Source organism: Lampris incognitus, chromosome 18, assembly GCF_029633865.1.
Source record: "Lampris incognitus isolate fLamInc1 chromosome 18, fLamInc1.hap2, whole genome shotgun sequence".
Taxonomy (NCBI): domain Eukaryota; kingdom Metazoa; phylum Chordata; class Actinopteri; order Lampriformes; family Lampridae; genus Lampris; species Lampris incognitus.
Genome location: NC_079228.1, coordinates 26,684,510 through 26,700,878, shown reverse-complemented (window position 1 = coordinate 26,700,878; position 16,369 = coordinate 26,684,510). Strand labels below are relative to the sequence as shown.

Genomic DNA, 16,369 nt, shown 5'->3' with positions numbered 1-16,369 from the left:
AAAAGGCCAAACTCTAAGGTTCGACCAGCTCTTGGGTGTTTTCCAAACGATTTTTTTTTTTGCATTTCAGAAGAACCTTGACATGTCCTTGCCATTCAAAATGAAGCGAGCACAGGGTAGAGATTGTATGTTTTCCACACACTGGGTTCCTACTCGGTCCAGTGCAAGCAAGCAATACCATCCCCTATCATCTGAGGATTTGTGTTGACGCTGTGAAATATTTTCAGTACAGAACAATTAAACGAACCATTTGAACGACGACAATGCGTGTTTTTGCTCCGTTTTGACCTGAAAAGATATCTCCACATACTTTATGTTTCTCCGGTTTGAGGAGAGCATTGGTATTATGGCCTGTGTTTGCTGTGAGAGACTAATTATGACATCAGTGGTCACTTAGGATAAAACAATTGCATTAAACTGAATTATTTTGCTCGATGCACACAGTTCATTCAAACGGGGAATGTGCTGCCTGGCAACTGTTCAGAACTAACATCAGCAGTTCATGCTGACCTGAAAGAGCAAACGGTGCAGTGTTCTTCTTGAAAATTTGTGAAATGTGCTGACCCTTCTAAGATGCAGATAACTCACCATCCTTTTTTTTTTTTTATCAAGAGACACCCGACAGGCATCTGTGATATCTAATTAACCACACGGGCCCTCACTGCTCATAAGCCTGTTTTGTATTCATGCATTTTTATACATCTGGCTGCTGTGCTGTAAAGCAGTTTGCTGATAGAAAGAATCACATGTCATCTTGTGACTGCACATCACAGCGTGGGAGGGAAGAGATGTGACCACATTTATTGGTAATATCTAATGGAAAATATATGATACACACTTGCCTGTACAGAGAATGCTGTCTTTTCTGATCTGTCACAAACACCATCCAGGTTTTCCTTAAGCTTTTTTTTTGTGTGAGTGAAATCGTGTATTTTTGGGTGAGGTTTTATAAAATCTGTGGTAGGTAATTTGTAACGACCACCTCATTAAAAGTGTTTGAGCGCCATGTCAGCATCAAACAGTATTTGTGGTTTGAAAATATTGGCCTGCATTGAGCAAGGACACCTCAAAATAAGGTTTTACTAGACCCCCAAAATCAGAGAAGGGCGGTCAATATAAATTAATCTAAAACCAAGCCTGAATCTCATCTAATCTGCTTTTTGACAAATTACATATTCTGTCTGCTCTAATTTAAAAACAGTTTTATTTTGATTCATGTCGTGTTTTATTATTCTCTCATCAGTTCTTCAGTCCATTTTGTGACGGTTTACATAGTCTGTTTTTTTCCCATATATACCTTTTTTATATGTGCACTTTAACTAAATGTAAACGGCATAGCATTTGAATGAACAAAATGCGCTATATAACGTTTGATTGATTGGCTGGCCTACAACCAAGCTAGGGTGATCTTAAGGCTTTTTTGAAAGCAACGACGAGAGGAAAAGACAAGAGAACGACAAGTTATTACCGAGCCTCCGTCATTATATAATGACCGCAGTTTCTTCTCTCGTCTTCTCCGAGGTTTGAATCTCTCTATTGCCCGAGAAAATGACGCGGGAAAACTCACGATGGTAAGTGAGAGATTAATCAATAGTAATCAATGAAACGAGTGCTGTGGCGTTCGTGTGTTGACAGGCAGTACCTGGCGCTTCAGGTCGGAGGACGACCAGCCCCGCTTCGTACCACATGACGCGCTTGCGCACTCCGGGCCGTGGAATCGAAACTGTCCACCGGGGACAGGATGCGAATCGAGTCGGCTCTCGGTGGTAAGCTAACTTTAGGTGTCAGTATCTCACAGTTTTTGACGTATATATATGCTTCTTCTTCTCTTTTTTTTAGCGCCTCTGGCGTCGACACAACACTAATCATCCAACACCCGACCAGTCGCACTCGCAGGGCAGATACAACACCGGCGGTCCCAACTTCCATACTACGCATTCGTTACAAGACGCCTTTTAAACCAGTCAGAAGGGGTGTTTATGTATGGGGGGCGCAAAGCGATCACTGCTTATGCAACCGACTATTTCCTCCGAAGGGAAACTCGCATTCCCACACACCGAAATGTGATCCCCACTGCCGGCCCTGCCGATGAAAGCTGATGTTGTGCCGCGGACACAAGCTGCGAATCTGGTGCCAAATTACACGTCATCCGTCAGCTGTTGAGCTGGACGGTGGAATGGATGGATGCGTCGGTTCACGTTGCAGACAGACTAAAGTAAATGGACGGTTATGAAACTCTTGAGCGCGCTAACATGAACGCTGTCGACTGTTTTCCCAGCAGATTTCTGTCATCTCAAGACATGCATTATTTTTTTTAACCTTTCATTTCTTTGAGGATTTTTTTTATAGCAGACCAAATTGTTAGCTTCACCACAATCTTTTGCTTATCAGCGTCTATGAAAAGGGCCTTCTCAAGTAAAGTTGTTCTGATTTCAGCTCTCGCCCCGGGCTGTGTGCTGTAGACTTGCTGTTTACTAAACTACTGACAAGATCATTTAACAGCCCCTCAGCTTCTTCTCTTCTCAAACAATTGTCACCACTCTGCTATATGTTAAAAACAAGCCCTCTACAGAACCGTATCCATATGCTGTATTCCAGTTATCGGCAATATTCGACCTTTATTGGACGGCACATTTGACAGTTTTTCCACAATGATAAAAGTCAAGGCAGTTTTTATTCGCTAAGATCGATTATATGCAGGGGATTTGACGTGGTGCGTTCCACTCGGTTGCACAACATGACTGGAAAAACGATTTTTAATGAGAAATATCTCACGTCATACTGTATTATGTCTGCGTTTCTTGATCCTATGGAAGACGATGTAATATCAGTCAGCGGAGACTGGTGTCAAAGTTTATGGCTAATCTTGTGGCTTTACCAGAACTGGAAATGTTGAGAAAAACAGAAGAGTATAATCACAGAAGGAACGAGGTTACTTAAGCGATGTGATAAGGTCATGATTATCTGATTGTTTACACTTGGGTTGATGGTCCATGTTTGGGAAGGAATTCAGTGCACACATCACATGTCCTGTCTGACCGGGTTGGAATCAGACGTCGGTATAAAGCTAAGAAAGTGGTTGAGTTTTGACGGGATATGTGCTGTCTCTCTCTCTCTCTCCCTCCCCCCGTCTCAGCCATGGATTTCAAGGCTGTGTTTACAGCCTTGGAGAGAGTGTGCGAAGAAACCGTTGCTGCGCTGTGTGAGCCTTCTGACATACCACATGGAGACATTGCCAAGCGCTTGGTGACCTCTATGAGGAATGTTCAGGAACATGGCCAAGCTCTGTTACCTGTGGTTGCCGGCCTCACTGAGATTTACCACCATTACGATTTTGACGCACAAACGCCTGGGAATGGCTACCGCACTCTGGTCAAGGTATGTAACTGTTATAGTACTGCTAAGTATTCCACTATAATGTGTTTGTTACCAATAAGGTGTTTGCTATGTTCAAAAGGGATACACTTTTTGCTAGACTAAAGAGACTCAGTATCACAGTAAGTTAAGTTGGATTTAAACATTCACATTCTGTATTTCATCGCCTTTAGTTTTGGTTTGGGGTCTGCTTTTCTTAAATCTGGTGTTTCACCTTGGTGCGTTGTAGGGCAAAGAGTGGAAATGTAAATTTACAAAATACAAGCTCTCTCTTGCCTTTGGGCAAAATAGAGAAAGTGTTTGTTTTCTCTGAAATACTATGTATTTGTTTTTTTCTCTCTCTCCCTCCCCCTTTCCGTTGTCGTCAACAGGTCTTGCAGTCTTGCCTTTTGCACATTATCAACAAGGGCCGCTACATTGCCTCCAACTGCCACGGAGCCTTCTTCAGAGCGGATCACAATGCCACCGAGATGGAAGCCTACTGCAATGCCCTGTGCCAGCTGCGCGCCCTCCTCTACCTTGCTCAGCGGTTAATCCATGACAACGGCTATGGGCAGCTGTACTCTCTGCAGGATGCAGACTTGAGCCAGAGGTTTGTGCAGGAGTACACCTCCATGCACAAAGCCTGTTTCTATGGACGCTGCCTGGGTTTTCAGGTCAGTCGGCACACATTGAGAGTAATTTCTGACCATACATAAACACAGTCAAACCTATCCAGTCCAATCATATTCTATCCAGCCTACTCTTTTCTACTGTCGACTAATGAGCAGCTACAGCGGAGAATTCTGGCTTCAAGCTCCTTAGTCAAGGACACCTTGTCAATAATTGTTGTTGAGGGAGGATTCAAACAGGTGAACTTTTTATTACATTGGCCATTATTGGCTGGTAGTTGACTCAAGTTCCTTCCCCTCACAAAATCCCACTCGACCATTCTGTTTCATTTGGATAAACGTCTCACCCTGAAAGTTGACGGGGCTCTAAATACTCTTTCATGGGACCTTTGAAATTAATTCCATCTGGCATATTGACTCTCCGTTGTAAACAAGCATTGAAATGACCACTTCTACATGCAACCACCCTGTGTATGGAAATAAAATTGCAGACCCAGGCTTTATGTGAAATAACCCTAACCTGCTATTTACCTGTGACCATAACCTGGTATGAATGGTCAAAACGCAAGTTGAACCCCTGTTCAGCAGCCTGTGTCATACAAAGGTTTTGTTTGTGAAAGAGGCTTTAGGAAGTACCACAGGATTTTAACTTTACAAAAATGAACCGTTGTTTAAGAGTAGTAATCATTTTAGTTAAGTGTTGGATTGCTCATTTTGCAGCTACGCTTCCCGTTATTGAATGTCTGATGATTTCTCTTAACAGTTCTTGCCAACCCTCCGTCCATTTCTCCAGACTGTTGTTATCAGCATGGTTTCTTATGGAGAGACCTATGGCAAACAGCAATCTGGGATCGGTTAGTCTTTTCGTTTTTGTCTTGATTTTCTTGTGTTGGTGGCAGTGAAATTCCACTGCCTGTTTTGCCTTTTCTAATTGCCTTCAATTAAAAAGTCTGTCCTGTTCTTTTCTGCTTAAGGCACGGCAGCCCTCTCACTCCTTACATCTGGGAAGTATGTCCTCGATCCGGAGTTAAGAGGGGCAGAATTTGAGCGCATTACCCAGAATCTGGACCTACAGTTCTGGAAGTCTTTCTGGAACCTCACAGAGTCTGGATTTATTACAGTAGGCAGGGCCTAAACATTGATATAATTGCCATGTTACTAGTTACCAAAAAACTGGTCAGATATCTTCTTACTGTCTCTCATTGTTGTACATCTGTTTTCACTACTTGTTCGCTTGCATTGCTCTCCTTAGGTATCCTTTCTTCTCTCCCCCAGGGTTTTAACAGAATGACCTCCAACCCTGTTCAAGTCAACTTCACCCTGACTATACCCCCTGTGCCTTTGCGTCTCCCCTTGGCCTCAGATCCCAATTTCTCAGCTACCGTGTCACCTCCAGTCGCCCACTCGGGCCCGGGGCCGGTCCACATGCGCTTGATCTCCTATGAGCTGAGAAAAGGACAGGTGAAGCTCCTCATTCTTGGTTGCCTATTATATTCAGGGGTTTAATTAAATTACCAACAAAAAAGGGGGGGATTTTTGGGGGTGTTGTAACTTTTTTACCTTGGAACTATTCCACTGTGTGACAGCGAAGATTATACATTGCACCCCCCCCCCATTATCTTGTTACATGTCCTGCTTTACAGGACAGTCAGGAGTTGCTGGCCTTCTCTCGCACTGAGCCTCCCCCCGTTTCCGTTTCCTTGGTCCCCAGGCATCAGAGACGGTCCCTCTCCCCCTGGCTGCTCATCCATTTTCACGGAGGGGGGTTTGTGGCCCAGACCTCCAAGTCCCATGAGGTAAACATATACATGACTAACATTAATAATAGCTTTAGCTTTGGTAGACACTGTGAAGCAATAATCACAATGTTACTAATACCCCTACTAGCATATTAATGGCACTACCAATACTACTAAGTGCTACCATCAATAATGTTTTGCTGTAATATCTTAAAAGCAGTATGGATAAGGGCAACATAGTATGTTAAGGAACAAGTAGATACATTGAAATTCAGTGAATTTTAAATAGATAAAATGTTAGGGAAAGACAAGCACCGAGTAAGTAACATAATAACTCAAGATAGCTATAGAAAATTTTAAAAATGATATTAAATGAGAAATAACTCCATTTCACACCCTTCTGAAGGTACTCTTTTGATCGGCACAAAGTGTATCCTTCTGAGGGTACACTTTGTGCAAACCAGCATTTTTGCCGCTATTGCTCCCTTTGCTCATCAAACATGTTTTATTCCATTCTTCATGAACTCTCTCCTATCTCAGAATTACCTGAGAGCCTGGTCCAAGGACCTGAATGTCCCCATCCTATCTGTGGACTACTCTCTATCACCTGAGGCCCCGTATCCTAGAGCCCTTGAGGAATGCTTCTACGCCTACTGCTGGGCCCTGAAAAACTCTCATCTCCTGGGTATGTGTGTGTGTGTGTGTGTGTGTGTGTGTGTGTGTGTGTGTGTGATTGGAGGCCAACAATATAGGACCATAGTGGCTTCTTAGACAAGCCTGTGTCATTGTGGGGGTTTGGACAGAGGGATGGAAGCAAATATTGGCCATACCAGTTTTATTTATTAAGCCAACAGACCTACAGAACATACGAAGAGTACACAGCACCACACCCAGGTCTGGCCCGCACAAGATCTTTCCCTGGCGCACATTGGACCCTTTCCTCCCTTCCTTGGCTCCACGTCCTTGAGGGGATTGCCAGCGAGCAATGGCCCTGCCTGGTGTGCTATGCTGTCTGTGGTACACGCGGCATACCCCTGCCCATGTCCATGACCCAGCACTCCCTTGTGGCATCAGTCTGCTCCAGCTCTCCCTCGGTCCCTCTCTCCATCCGCGGCAGCTTGTTGTATCTGTCCGTCTTGTTCGTCTTGCGTATGCGCCTCCACCCGGTATGACAGTGGTAGTGAGGCTCCGGCTGCCATGCTGGCCCAAGAGAGTGATCCAGTGGGTCAGCAGGGAGGATAAAGGCTCCGCAATCATGCCAACTCACCTCAGGTGTGTCTTCCCTCCCCACTGGTTCTAAAAAGCCCCACCCGCACTGCCACAGAGAGAATGTGTTTGATTTGTGAATCTGTTAGCAACTGGAGAAGATATTAAATCTTCATTAGCTGTCGCTGCTCAGGGTGGTGATTTTCATGTTTTTCGGCCTTGGAAAGCTTTTTGTTACATTTGAATTCCATTCATTTCTGATTAGAGGAAACCTTTTTTTCCGGTCTTCTTTCCTTTGTTTTTGTGGCCCTGTAACTGATAGCACATTTGCTATAGCATTGTACCAGCAAAGCCACAACTGGGGTTTCAGTGGTTCTGGTGCACTTTATGACTGCATTAATTTAAAGGCATACCATATGTGATGATACTGAATTATTGTTAATAGGGGATGGTGGCCCTCAATGGAAATCCAGTAGCCCGAACAATTAAATGACAGGTCGGCGCCTGTGTCTCTAGGCTCCACAGCAGAGCGAGTTTGCCTGGCTGGGGATAGCGCTGGTGGGAATCTCTGCATCACAGTGTCCATGAAGGCTTTAGCCAATGGGATACGGGTCCCGGATGGCATCATGGCTGCTTACCCCGCAACCTTACTCACCACTGATGCCTCGCCATCCCGCCTGTTGACGCTTATTGACCCGCTGCTGCCTTTGGGTGTTCTTACGAAGTGCCTAAATGCTTATGCAGGTATGTGATAATAGATTGTGTGTTTGTATATATTATTTCACAACCCATTTAAAAGAAGGGGAGAAAAAGTCAAATCATCTTCAGTTTTCATCTGGGCAAAATGTCAGGAATTTATGAACAATTCAGATGGGCGATGTGAGGAAAGTAAGATGAAAATTACCCACAATTTAAGCTCTCTTTAGTTAATTGTCTGGGCAGTAAGAAAATTACTGGGCAACATTTATACAAATTTGCCACACATCATCACTTCCCTTTTTCAGAATTTTAACACCATGTACCTGTAGTTCAAGACGCAACACATTCCTCTTCAAGTTGTTCCAGGGATGATAGTATTTCCTACCACATAAATGGCTCTTATCACCAAGATGAAGTGTATAATTGTGTGTGAAACAGCAGATGTCAGTTAGGAAGGTATTGAAATTACCATAGATTTAATTACCATTAATCCAATTGATTAATTAATCCAATTACCATTAAAGTTGACTTAAAATAGGGTAGTTTAGTAAAATAGTTAGTTTCAGATAAAAATCCCTGGTGGGATGGCTGGAGAAAAACACTGATATGTTCATTTCTAAAGGGATGAAATGTCTGATGTCCTAAATTACCCATGTTCACTGATAATACTAATGAGAAACCTTATTTCTAGAGGCCAATGAGCATGCTGGAACCGATAATGCAGCCATTTTGTCCATTTAGAGTGATTGACATGCATGAGATGGTTGTCAGATGAGCCTTATTTTTCCAGAGTCCCCCCCCCCCCTTCAGAGGCAAATCTATTTCTTAGGGCCTGCATGCATCAGTGAAGGGTCAAAATACACTTATGAATGATTCTTGACATTTCACTTCACTTGTTTGATTGACCTCCTGTGTCATTGCAGCTGGACCGACAGGCAGACAATAACAAGCAAAAACCCAGTTTAGAAAAAAATATGCATGCATTTCAGTCGATGCATTGCTCATTCACCCACAACAGGTTGACACAAAAACAGCACAGATAACCCGCCACTCAGCCACATGTTTGATGCTGCTTGTGGACATTACAACTGCAATACAGTTGTGATGCAACTACGAGCTGGACAGAACACACGCAACACACCTGGTGGACATTCACCTTCATTCGCATTGCCAAGTTTATAATCCCGATCTCTTGCAAATTAAGTTCACTCAATCAGATCAGCAAATTTTAATGATTCACTGTGCTTTCTGGCTTCATAGCATACCATCAACTTGTGCACCCTTACTCTCTTAGGCGCAGACTCTCGAACCGAGCAGCGTGCCGTGAGGACCGGCAGTCTGAGCGCCCTGGGCAGAGATACAGCCCTGCTCCTCAGTAACCTCACACTGGGGGCCTCCAACTGGATCCAGTCGTTTCTGGATCCCCATCGGACGACCGGCTCAGCGGAGTCACTGTCATCCCAGCAAAACAAATCACAGAGCGGTGAGACATGCAGGATATTGACCCGGTCTTCGCCGCCAAACTCTACAGGCCACAGGGATTACCCAGAAAACTTTGAGCCGCTGCGGTCTGAGTGCGTGGCTTTTGTTCACCCGACGACTTGCCCCATTATCAAGAATCCGTTTGTGTCACCCCTGCTGGCACCCACTAATCTACTGAGAGGCCTGCCGCCTGTACACATAGTGGTGAGAGAGGGGAAAGAGCTGAGGCTGGAAGTAGGGGGGAGAAGTTTGAAATGTGAATTTTCCTCCTTGAATATTTTTTTCATTTCTTTGTGGCATTTAAATATTATTTTTGACTATCCCACCAATCTCCATTTACCCATTATAACTGCTATTTCTTTCTTTCCATCCAGAGATGGCTTTGTGGTAGCTTTTCATGACTCATGAATGCTTGTGTTGTTATTTCCTTATGTGTCTGTATAGGCTTCTGGTCTTGATGCCTTGCTGGATGACTCTGTGATGTTTGCCAAGAAGCTGCGAGATATGGGCCAGCCGGTGAGCTTGACAGTGGTAGAGGACCTCCCACACGGCTTCCTCAGCCTATCGCAGCTCTCCAAGGAGATAGAGGTCGCCTCAGACATCTGTGTAAAACAAATGAGAGAAATCTTCCAGCAACCAAGTCCTCAGCCTTCTCCTTCCATGCAACCAAACTTTGATAGGATAAACAGCAAGACCGGGCCATGTGGCTGATCCCTTCGTCATCTTGAAAATTCTAAGTATTGGGACCTTTTGGAAATAAAGGAAGGGAAAGTGGTTTGGATTTTGAAAACAAATCTTGATGGTTGTCTGCAATAATGTAGTTGAAGATTCAATAAATATAGGCCAACAAAAGGTTAGAAATCAGGGAACAATTTTGAGAATAAATAAACCGGAGCATAGAAGGCAGCTTAAATAAGGTTATTGCACTTGAACACATTAGAGGGGGAAAACATTGTTTACACATAAGGATTCAAAGAATTGACTTTGTGAAATTTAACAATTACTAAAAGGTATAATTTTGCACACACTGGCGTAAACTACTGATCGAAAACTAAAGTATATTATAGGGAAGTATATTTTTCGTAGTTGCTATGATCCACGTCAGATTGACATAGATAATTCAGTTAATGGCCATCAGAAATACTCTGGGTCAAGGGGACACAAAATAAAATAATGGAACCAGCCCTTGCAATAATCTCTGAAGTGATATTTGGCTTGTTTACTGGTTTTGTGCCTTACATTTAAGACTACACTGTATAATATTGTCCATTTTTTTTGTAAATGAAAGCTTTGTTTCACCTTTCCGCGTTGTGAAGGATCAGAGTTTGCATGTTGCAGGGAACACATTCTGGATATACTGTGTTAGATGCCTGGGAGCGTTATATAATCTGGTGTTGCCAGTTTTTCTTGTTTTTTTCCACTATACAGGCAATGATAAGGTGGCCTTCACCAACTGTTTGACCAGCAGCAGTATGTTGGTGTGAATGTGAGTCGTAACGCTGTAAATGGAAATCCTAAATATTTAACCTGTATTGAAACGTTTAAAACCTAAATATTAAAATCGAGATGTCGCTCGGTCTTTTGACGTGTGCTCTTTCCCGAGAATCGTGGCCTGCTGTTGTACGGATGAGGAAACGGAGAAGGTGTGCAGGGCAAAGTTTTACAACTCAGAGGAGATAATGTGTTCCTCCTCATTCAGCACGGCACGTAACGTACAGATGACAGACAAACCACCTGACCCGACATCGCCTGCACGTCACGTGTGGCACATATGCATTTTAAGGATCCCCCATGGGGAAAACGGCATGACGCCTTAATCTATCAGGGTTCCCGCGTATCCTGGAAAACCTGGAAATTTAGATAGTTTTCCAGTTATGGAAAACACCTTGAAAATGATCAAATGTGATTAAATGTCCTGGAAATGTTATTGAGATCATGTAATATTGTAAGTTTAGGTTATAAGATTGTACTATCTGCTGAGATGGTGTAATTTTTAGCTGCAATCACTTTTTCTTTTTTTCTTTTTTTTTAGCTGCTGAGATTATACATCTGTGCTTGAAGGTTGGGGCAGCTATGTTCAGTGACTGGCTAAAAGCTACACAGCCCATTTACAGACTGAGGCTTCCACTGAATAATATGACCATCCGAGAGCAACCGCTGTTGTGTATATCCAAGCAAATGTCAAAGAAAATGTCCTTGAAAAGTCCTGGAGAAGAATGGGAACCTCGAGCTTTGTACAAAATTCCCAGCATGTCTTATTCCACTTTTTTTTTTAAAATATGATGTAGAAAATGAAATACTACATCAAATATATCACAGAAATGTGTTAATGCATGGCACTTTTTAATTGATGGCAAAAGCACAAAGAGCTCTTTGTGGTTTTCATTGCCAGCTATCAGCCACTGCAGTCTTGCAATCGGCACAAATTCGACCGCTAAGCTTAAATACAAAATGGAGTTGGGATGATCTAAAACAGCTTGAGATTTCCCAGTCTTCGTTCCCAAGTATTTGCACTTTTTACACCTGTCTAACTTGTCAAAGTTCCCGTATTTTGACATTTTTGACATATTCTTGGCACCAATTCCCTGTTCCAAAGTTTTCTATTGGTTCTCCCTCAATGGCGTGTGTTTGGTGACGTTGGTGGGGACAGTTAAAACCCTATTTAAACTTGCCGAGTTAACCTTGATAATTCCTTGTCAGGAGTAGTCGAGTCTAAGACCGCAATGATGTTCCCAATTTTGCTTTTACTGGCAGCTTCCAATGGTGAGTTTATGTGGAAAAATCAACACGTTTCTTCTTTTGTTTGACAAATATATTTTCTGCCACTCAAAGACTTTGCATCCCAAAGGGGCCGACCTTTCAGAGGTTAAGAAAAGAAACAAATCGCATCTCAGCAGGATTTATGGACCCCTGGGGACATATTACTTTGATCAGCATGTAAAGGATCGTGTTAACCCTTTTCATTTTTCATTTCTTCTCTCTGCCTGGATGTCCCCTGCACAGTGGCCCTTGGTTTTGATGATAGGATAGTGGGAGGGTATGAGTGCAGGCCTCACTCCATCCCCTGGCAAGTGTCACTCAACAACGGCTGGCACTACTGCGGAGGCACCCTGATCAACGACCGCTGGGTTGTCAGTGCTGCACATTGCTACAAGTGAGTTTGCCTTTAGTCATGTCTGCATTCACACGGATTTCAATATGCGTCCACATGCTGCATTTCAATATGCATCCACATGTTATATTTCAATATGCATCCATATGTTGCATTTCAATATGTACTTCGTTTCTGTGATGCGTTAGTTTGTAGTCTGCAAAGATGGGCCATATAAGGTTACCGAATGCAAAGCCTGCTGTTACCTTGAAAAAACTTATATCTCTCTTCTTTCTTTCTTTTTTCTTTCTTTCTCCATCTCTAACACCCCCCCCCCCCCCCCATTATCCATCAGGGATGAGGACATCGAGCTGCGTTTGGGTGAGCATCACATTCGCTATAAGGATGGCCCTGAGCAGTTCATCGCTCCTGCTGTCATCATCCGTCATCCAGAATATGACCGCTACACCATCAACAATGACATCATGCTGATAAAGCTCGCTGAGCCAGCAAAGTTTAACGAGTATGTCCAGCCCATTGCTCTGCCCACCAGCTGCGCTCCTGCTGGCACACAGTGTCTGGTCTCTGGCTGGGGAGCCACCCAGAGTCCCTGTAAGTCTCGACAGTGTGTTTTGACTTGTGCTCAATTGTGCTTACAGTATGTGCAGCGAAGTTACAGAGAAGGACAGGACAGCACATAGAATAACACTATTAATATGATGGCAACAGTAATGCAAAAATGATATATGTACAATTTAAGCCTTACTTTTCTTTGGGTAAAATAATAATAGGGTTGAAAACTCACCTCTTCAAGAACTACTACCCTGTTACTTGTTCTTAGCACTTATTGTATTCACTCTTTTAAAAAAAAAATCTCATTCTTGCACTTTTACTTTAGCACTATTTTTGCTCTTAGATGCTTGTTTAGATGCACTTATGACCTCTGATGACTAGTAGTTCTCCTGATTTCCTGTGTTAAATGCACTTATTGTAAGTCGCTTTGGATAAAAGCGTCGGCCGCTAAATGACTGTAATGTAATGTAATAAAAGGGTAAAATAATGTAAATTTCGATTTCATTTATCATGAAATGAGCATTTGACTCTGTTGGGGTGGCACGGTGGCCCAATGGTTAGCACTGTTACCTCACAGCAAGAAGGTCCTGGGTTCGAACCCCAGGCTGTCCCAGGTCCTTTCTGTGTGGAGTTTGCATGTTCTCCCTGTGTCTGCATGGGTTTCCTCCGGGTGCTCCGGTTTCCTCCCACCACCAAAAAGACAAGCATGTTAGGGTTACTACTCCTGTCTGTGCCCTGAGCAAGGCAATGGAAAGAAGAACTGGAGTTGGTCCCCGGGCGCTGCAGCTGCCCACTGCTCCTATATAATAGAATGGTGTTAAATGCAGAGAGCAAATTCATTGTAACAATACAATTCCTTGTAAGAATACAAGGACAAAATAACGTGGCATTTTTCTTTTCTTTCTTCTCTGTTATTCTCCCTTGTAGTTGGCTGTCTGAAATGCCTGCACTGCCTGAATCTGCCCATCCTGTCCCAGCAGGCATGTGAGAAATCTTACCCCAACAGAATCACCTCCTCCATGTTCTGTGCTGGCTTCCTCGAAGGAGGGAAGGACTCTTGCCAGGTACGTAATGACAGAAATATAATAATGTATGAGTTTGTAGAGTCTTGTTTTCACTATCCATCATATCACTCGGGTCAGCTCAGAACTATGTATTAGATCTTTTCTTAAAATATGTTTCAGATTTGCTTTCATAGCAGGATTTTTAATTTAATCCATTGGAATTTTTTTTCATAGACTAATGATTGATTCATTGATTCCCCGATTGGTTGTTCTTTGTTATGTTTTGCTCCTTTTCTTTTGAATGGGTTTCCAAATTTTTGTTCTTGGAGTCTCTTTTTGAATGTGTTTTTGTGACGCACTATGCAGACTCTGCTTTTAGAATCAGAATCAGAATCAGAATACTTTATTTATCCCTGAGGGGAAATTGAGTTCTATTACAGATACTCACACTCTAATAACTAAAAACTAAAAAGATACAAGATAAGAAAATACAAATCCTAAAAATTATCTTGATGCATGCTCAGTAATCCAGGTAAGGAAATCACAGAAAGTTGAATCAGTTCATCTGGACACAGCGTTTATTGAGAGAGATACACTTAATCACTCATCTAAGTGACCTCCTCAGTCCTAAATGACTGCAGGTATCCCCAGCCCTATAAACAATACAGTTGCATAATGATCAAAAACAATGATCAGTTTCATATGCAAATTGAATGACCATTAACTAGAGTTACAATGGCATTTTTTTCTATTCACAGAGGATTTGGGAATAGTTGCAATCACAGCATTGTAAGATGGAGACGGATGTACTCAGCTAAAGATAGTTTTTGCTCCCTGGTCTTCTTCTGTTCTTGTTCTTCTTGATGAAGTGTGTGTCTGTTTCCCCATTAGGGAGACTCGGGAGGTCCTCTGGTGTGTAATGGAGAGCTCCAGGGTGTGGTGTCTTGGGGATGGGGCTGTGCTGAGGAAAACCGCCCTGGCGTCTATGCTAAGGTTGGTACCCTCCTGTTACACCTGCAGTATCCACCAAAGCAATCTATTCTAAAGAGACAAAAAAAATCATTACTTTAAAATAATTTTCAATTTCTTTCATAAATATAGTGTATAATCCATTTGGTAAAGGTGCTGTCACTTTGTAACTAGGGACATCACTTATGGTCTGTCCACTATAAAGTAATGCCATTTGGTCTGATTTTTTTCTAACAAGGATTTTTGCAAGAGTATAAGGTTTCTAAAACAGTGAATGTTTCATTTTGGAATTAAACACTGTTGTTGTTGAATTTCTTGTTAAAGTAATGTACCATTCCCAGATGGCTATTTTAACCTTTGAGAAAGTCCTGAATGACAATCAGTCCTGTTATGTAAGCCCCCCAAGCAAATCTCGACATTATAAGGCTATAATTATGTGTGCCCGATTATCAGACTCAAAATATGAAAGAATGCTGAGAACAGATTTGAACCTATTATTCTGAATATGCTATCTGCCAAAAATATAACTCATTGTATTTTTTCAGGTGTAATTCTTTACACGAATACATTATTTAAAATGAAACTCTTACTCGGAGACCGTAAATTTTCAGATTTATGAATGCAACATCATACACCACAATCTGCGTTCACTGACTTGCAGCAAAACCATTGCTCCGGTTGTAGCTGACCTTATCCTCCTGTGCCGCACATTCTCCCTGAGTGATCTTATCCTGTTTTCATCATCCACAGGTCTGCCAATTTACTGACTGGATCCACTCCACTATGGCCTCTTACTGAGGTTGCCCACCCTGCTGTTGTCCATCCCATCTCATTCCCTTACTCCATATCCTAAGAGAATAATGTCTCAAGAAGTATGGCATGACTTAAGTGCATGAGTTGGGGAGTTTGATTTTCAATAAACTGTAACAATGAGAAACTTGTTTATACTGTGGATTCTTTTTTTGGGGGGGGGTCCTCTCAAATCCTCTGCCAATGCAGACAAATTTAATCATTCATTCATTCATCCATTATTCAAGCCGCTTATCCTGCTCTCCGGGTCGCGGGGATGCTGTAGCCTATCCCAGCAGTCACTGGGCACCAGGCGGGGAGGCACCCTGGACAGGCCGCCAGTCCATCACAGGGTTGACACACACACACATCTTCTAAAAATGTCGATATCCAATGTACTGATTATTTAACATAGTTTACTTTATTGCCTTAGCTCTCATCTTGATGGTCACATATGGAATTTTGGGTTTGGATCCATCTCTGTATCAACCCAGGGAAAAGTGCAGTGTAAAGAGACTGTCTCCAATGAAGCCCAGAGGTATTCTCTGGACCATTTTGCTTTCTTTTGTGTCGCAATTCTGTATTTGTCGAGATTAACTCTGGTGGTTTTTAACGCCTTTCACACACACACACACACACACACACACACACACACACACACATATATATATATATATATATATATATATATATATATATATATATATATATATATATATATATAAAACATCAAGAGGGCACGGAGAGAAAAACAAGTCGGCAAACCACATTACTACAGGCACAGCCATGTGCACCTTTCCTAGGAAACATTTGGCTGATAAGGATGAACAC

At 42.6% G+C, this 16,369-nt stretch overlaps 2 protein-coding genes across 2 annotated transcripts; both read left to right on the top strand.

The window, feature by feature from the left end:
- The first annotated feature begins 1,739 nt into the window (after positions 1 to 1,739).
- On the top strand, positions 1,740 to 10,681 carry lipea (lipase, hormone-sensitive a). The gene is made up of 11 exons (XM_056298762.1): positions 1,740 to 1,766; positions 3,137 to 3,378; positions 3,747 to 4,031; positions 4,750 to 4,840; positions 4,961 to 5,106; positions 5,262 to 5,447; positions 5,630 to 5,782; positions 6,266 to 6,410; positions 7,448 to 7,675; positions 8,925 to 9,316; positions 9,557 to 10,681. Exons 1-11 carry the CDS (start codon positions 1,742 to 1,744, stop codon positions 9,821 to 9,823), a joined length of 2,160 nt encoding a protein of 719 aa, XP_056154737.1. The 5' UTR covers positions 1,740 to 1,741; the 3' UTR covers positions 9,824 to 10,681.
- Positions 10,682 to 11,835: 1,154 nt separating this feature from the next.
- On the top strand, positions 11,836 to 15,678 carry LOC130128390 (trypsin-2-like). Its single transcript, XM_056298007.1, has 6 exons — positions 11,836 to 11,875; positions 12,116 to 12,266; positions 12,559 to 12,815; positions 13,704 to 13,840; positions 14,672 to 14,773; positions 15,500 to 15,678. The coding sequence occupies exons 1-6, from the start codon at positions 11,836 to 11,838 to the stop codon at positions 15,545 to 15,547; spliced, it is 735 nt and encodes a 244-aa protein (XP_056153982.1). The 3' UTR covers positions 15,548 to 15,678.
- The last annotated feature ends 691 nt before the right edge of the window (positions 15,679 to 16,369 follow it).

What these genes read in the sequence shown, in the direction of transcription:
- lipea (XM_056298762.1), top strand. Translation starts at nt 1,742, where the DNA reads ATGCGAATCGAGTCGGCTCTCGGTG. An exon ending in GACGCTGCCTGGGTTTTCAG is followed by an intron (nt 4,032 to 4,749) that starts GTCAGTCGGCAC and finishes TTCTCTTAACAG; the next exon opens with TTCTTGCCAACCCTCCGTCC. An exon ending in TGCCGCCTGTACACATAGTG is followed by an intron (nt 9,317 to 9,556) that starts GTGAGAGAGGGG and finishes GTGTCTGTATAG; the next exon opens with GCTTCTGGTCTTGATGCCTT.
- LOC130128390 (XM_056298007.1), top strand. Translation starts at nt 11,836, where the DNA reads ATGATGTTCCCAATTTTGCTTTTACTGGCAGCTTCCAATG. An exon ending in TTTACTGGCAGCTTCCAATG is followed by an intron (nt 11,876 to 12,115) that starts GTGAGTTTATGT and finishes TCCCCTGCACAG; the next exon opens with TGGCCCTTGGTTTTGATGAT. An exon ending in AGTGCTGCACATTGCTACAA is followed by an intron (nt 12,267 to 12,558) that starts GTGAGTTTGCCT and finishes ATTATCCATCAG; the next exon opens with GGATGAGGACATCGAGCTGC.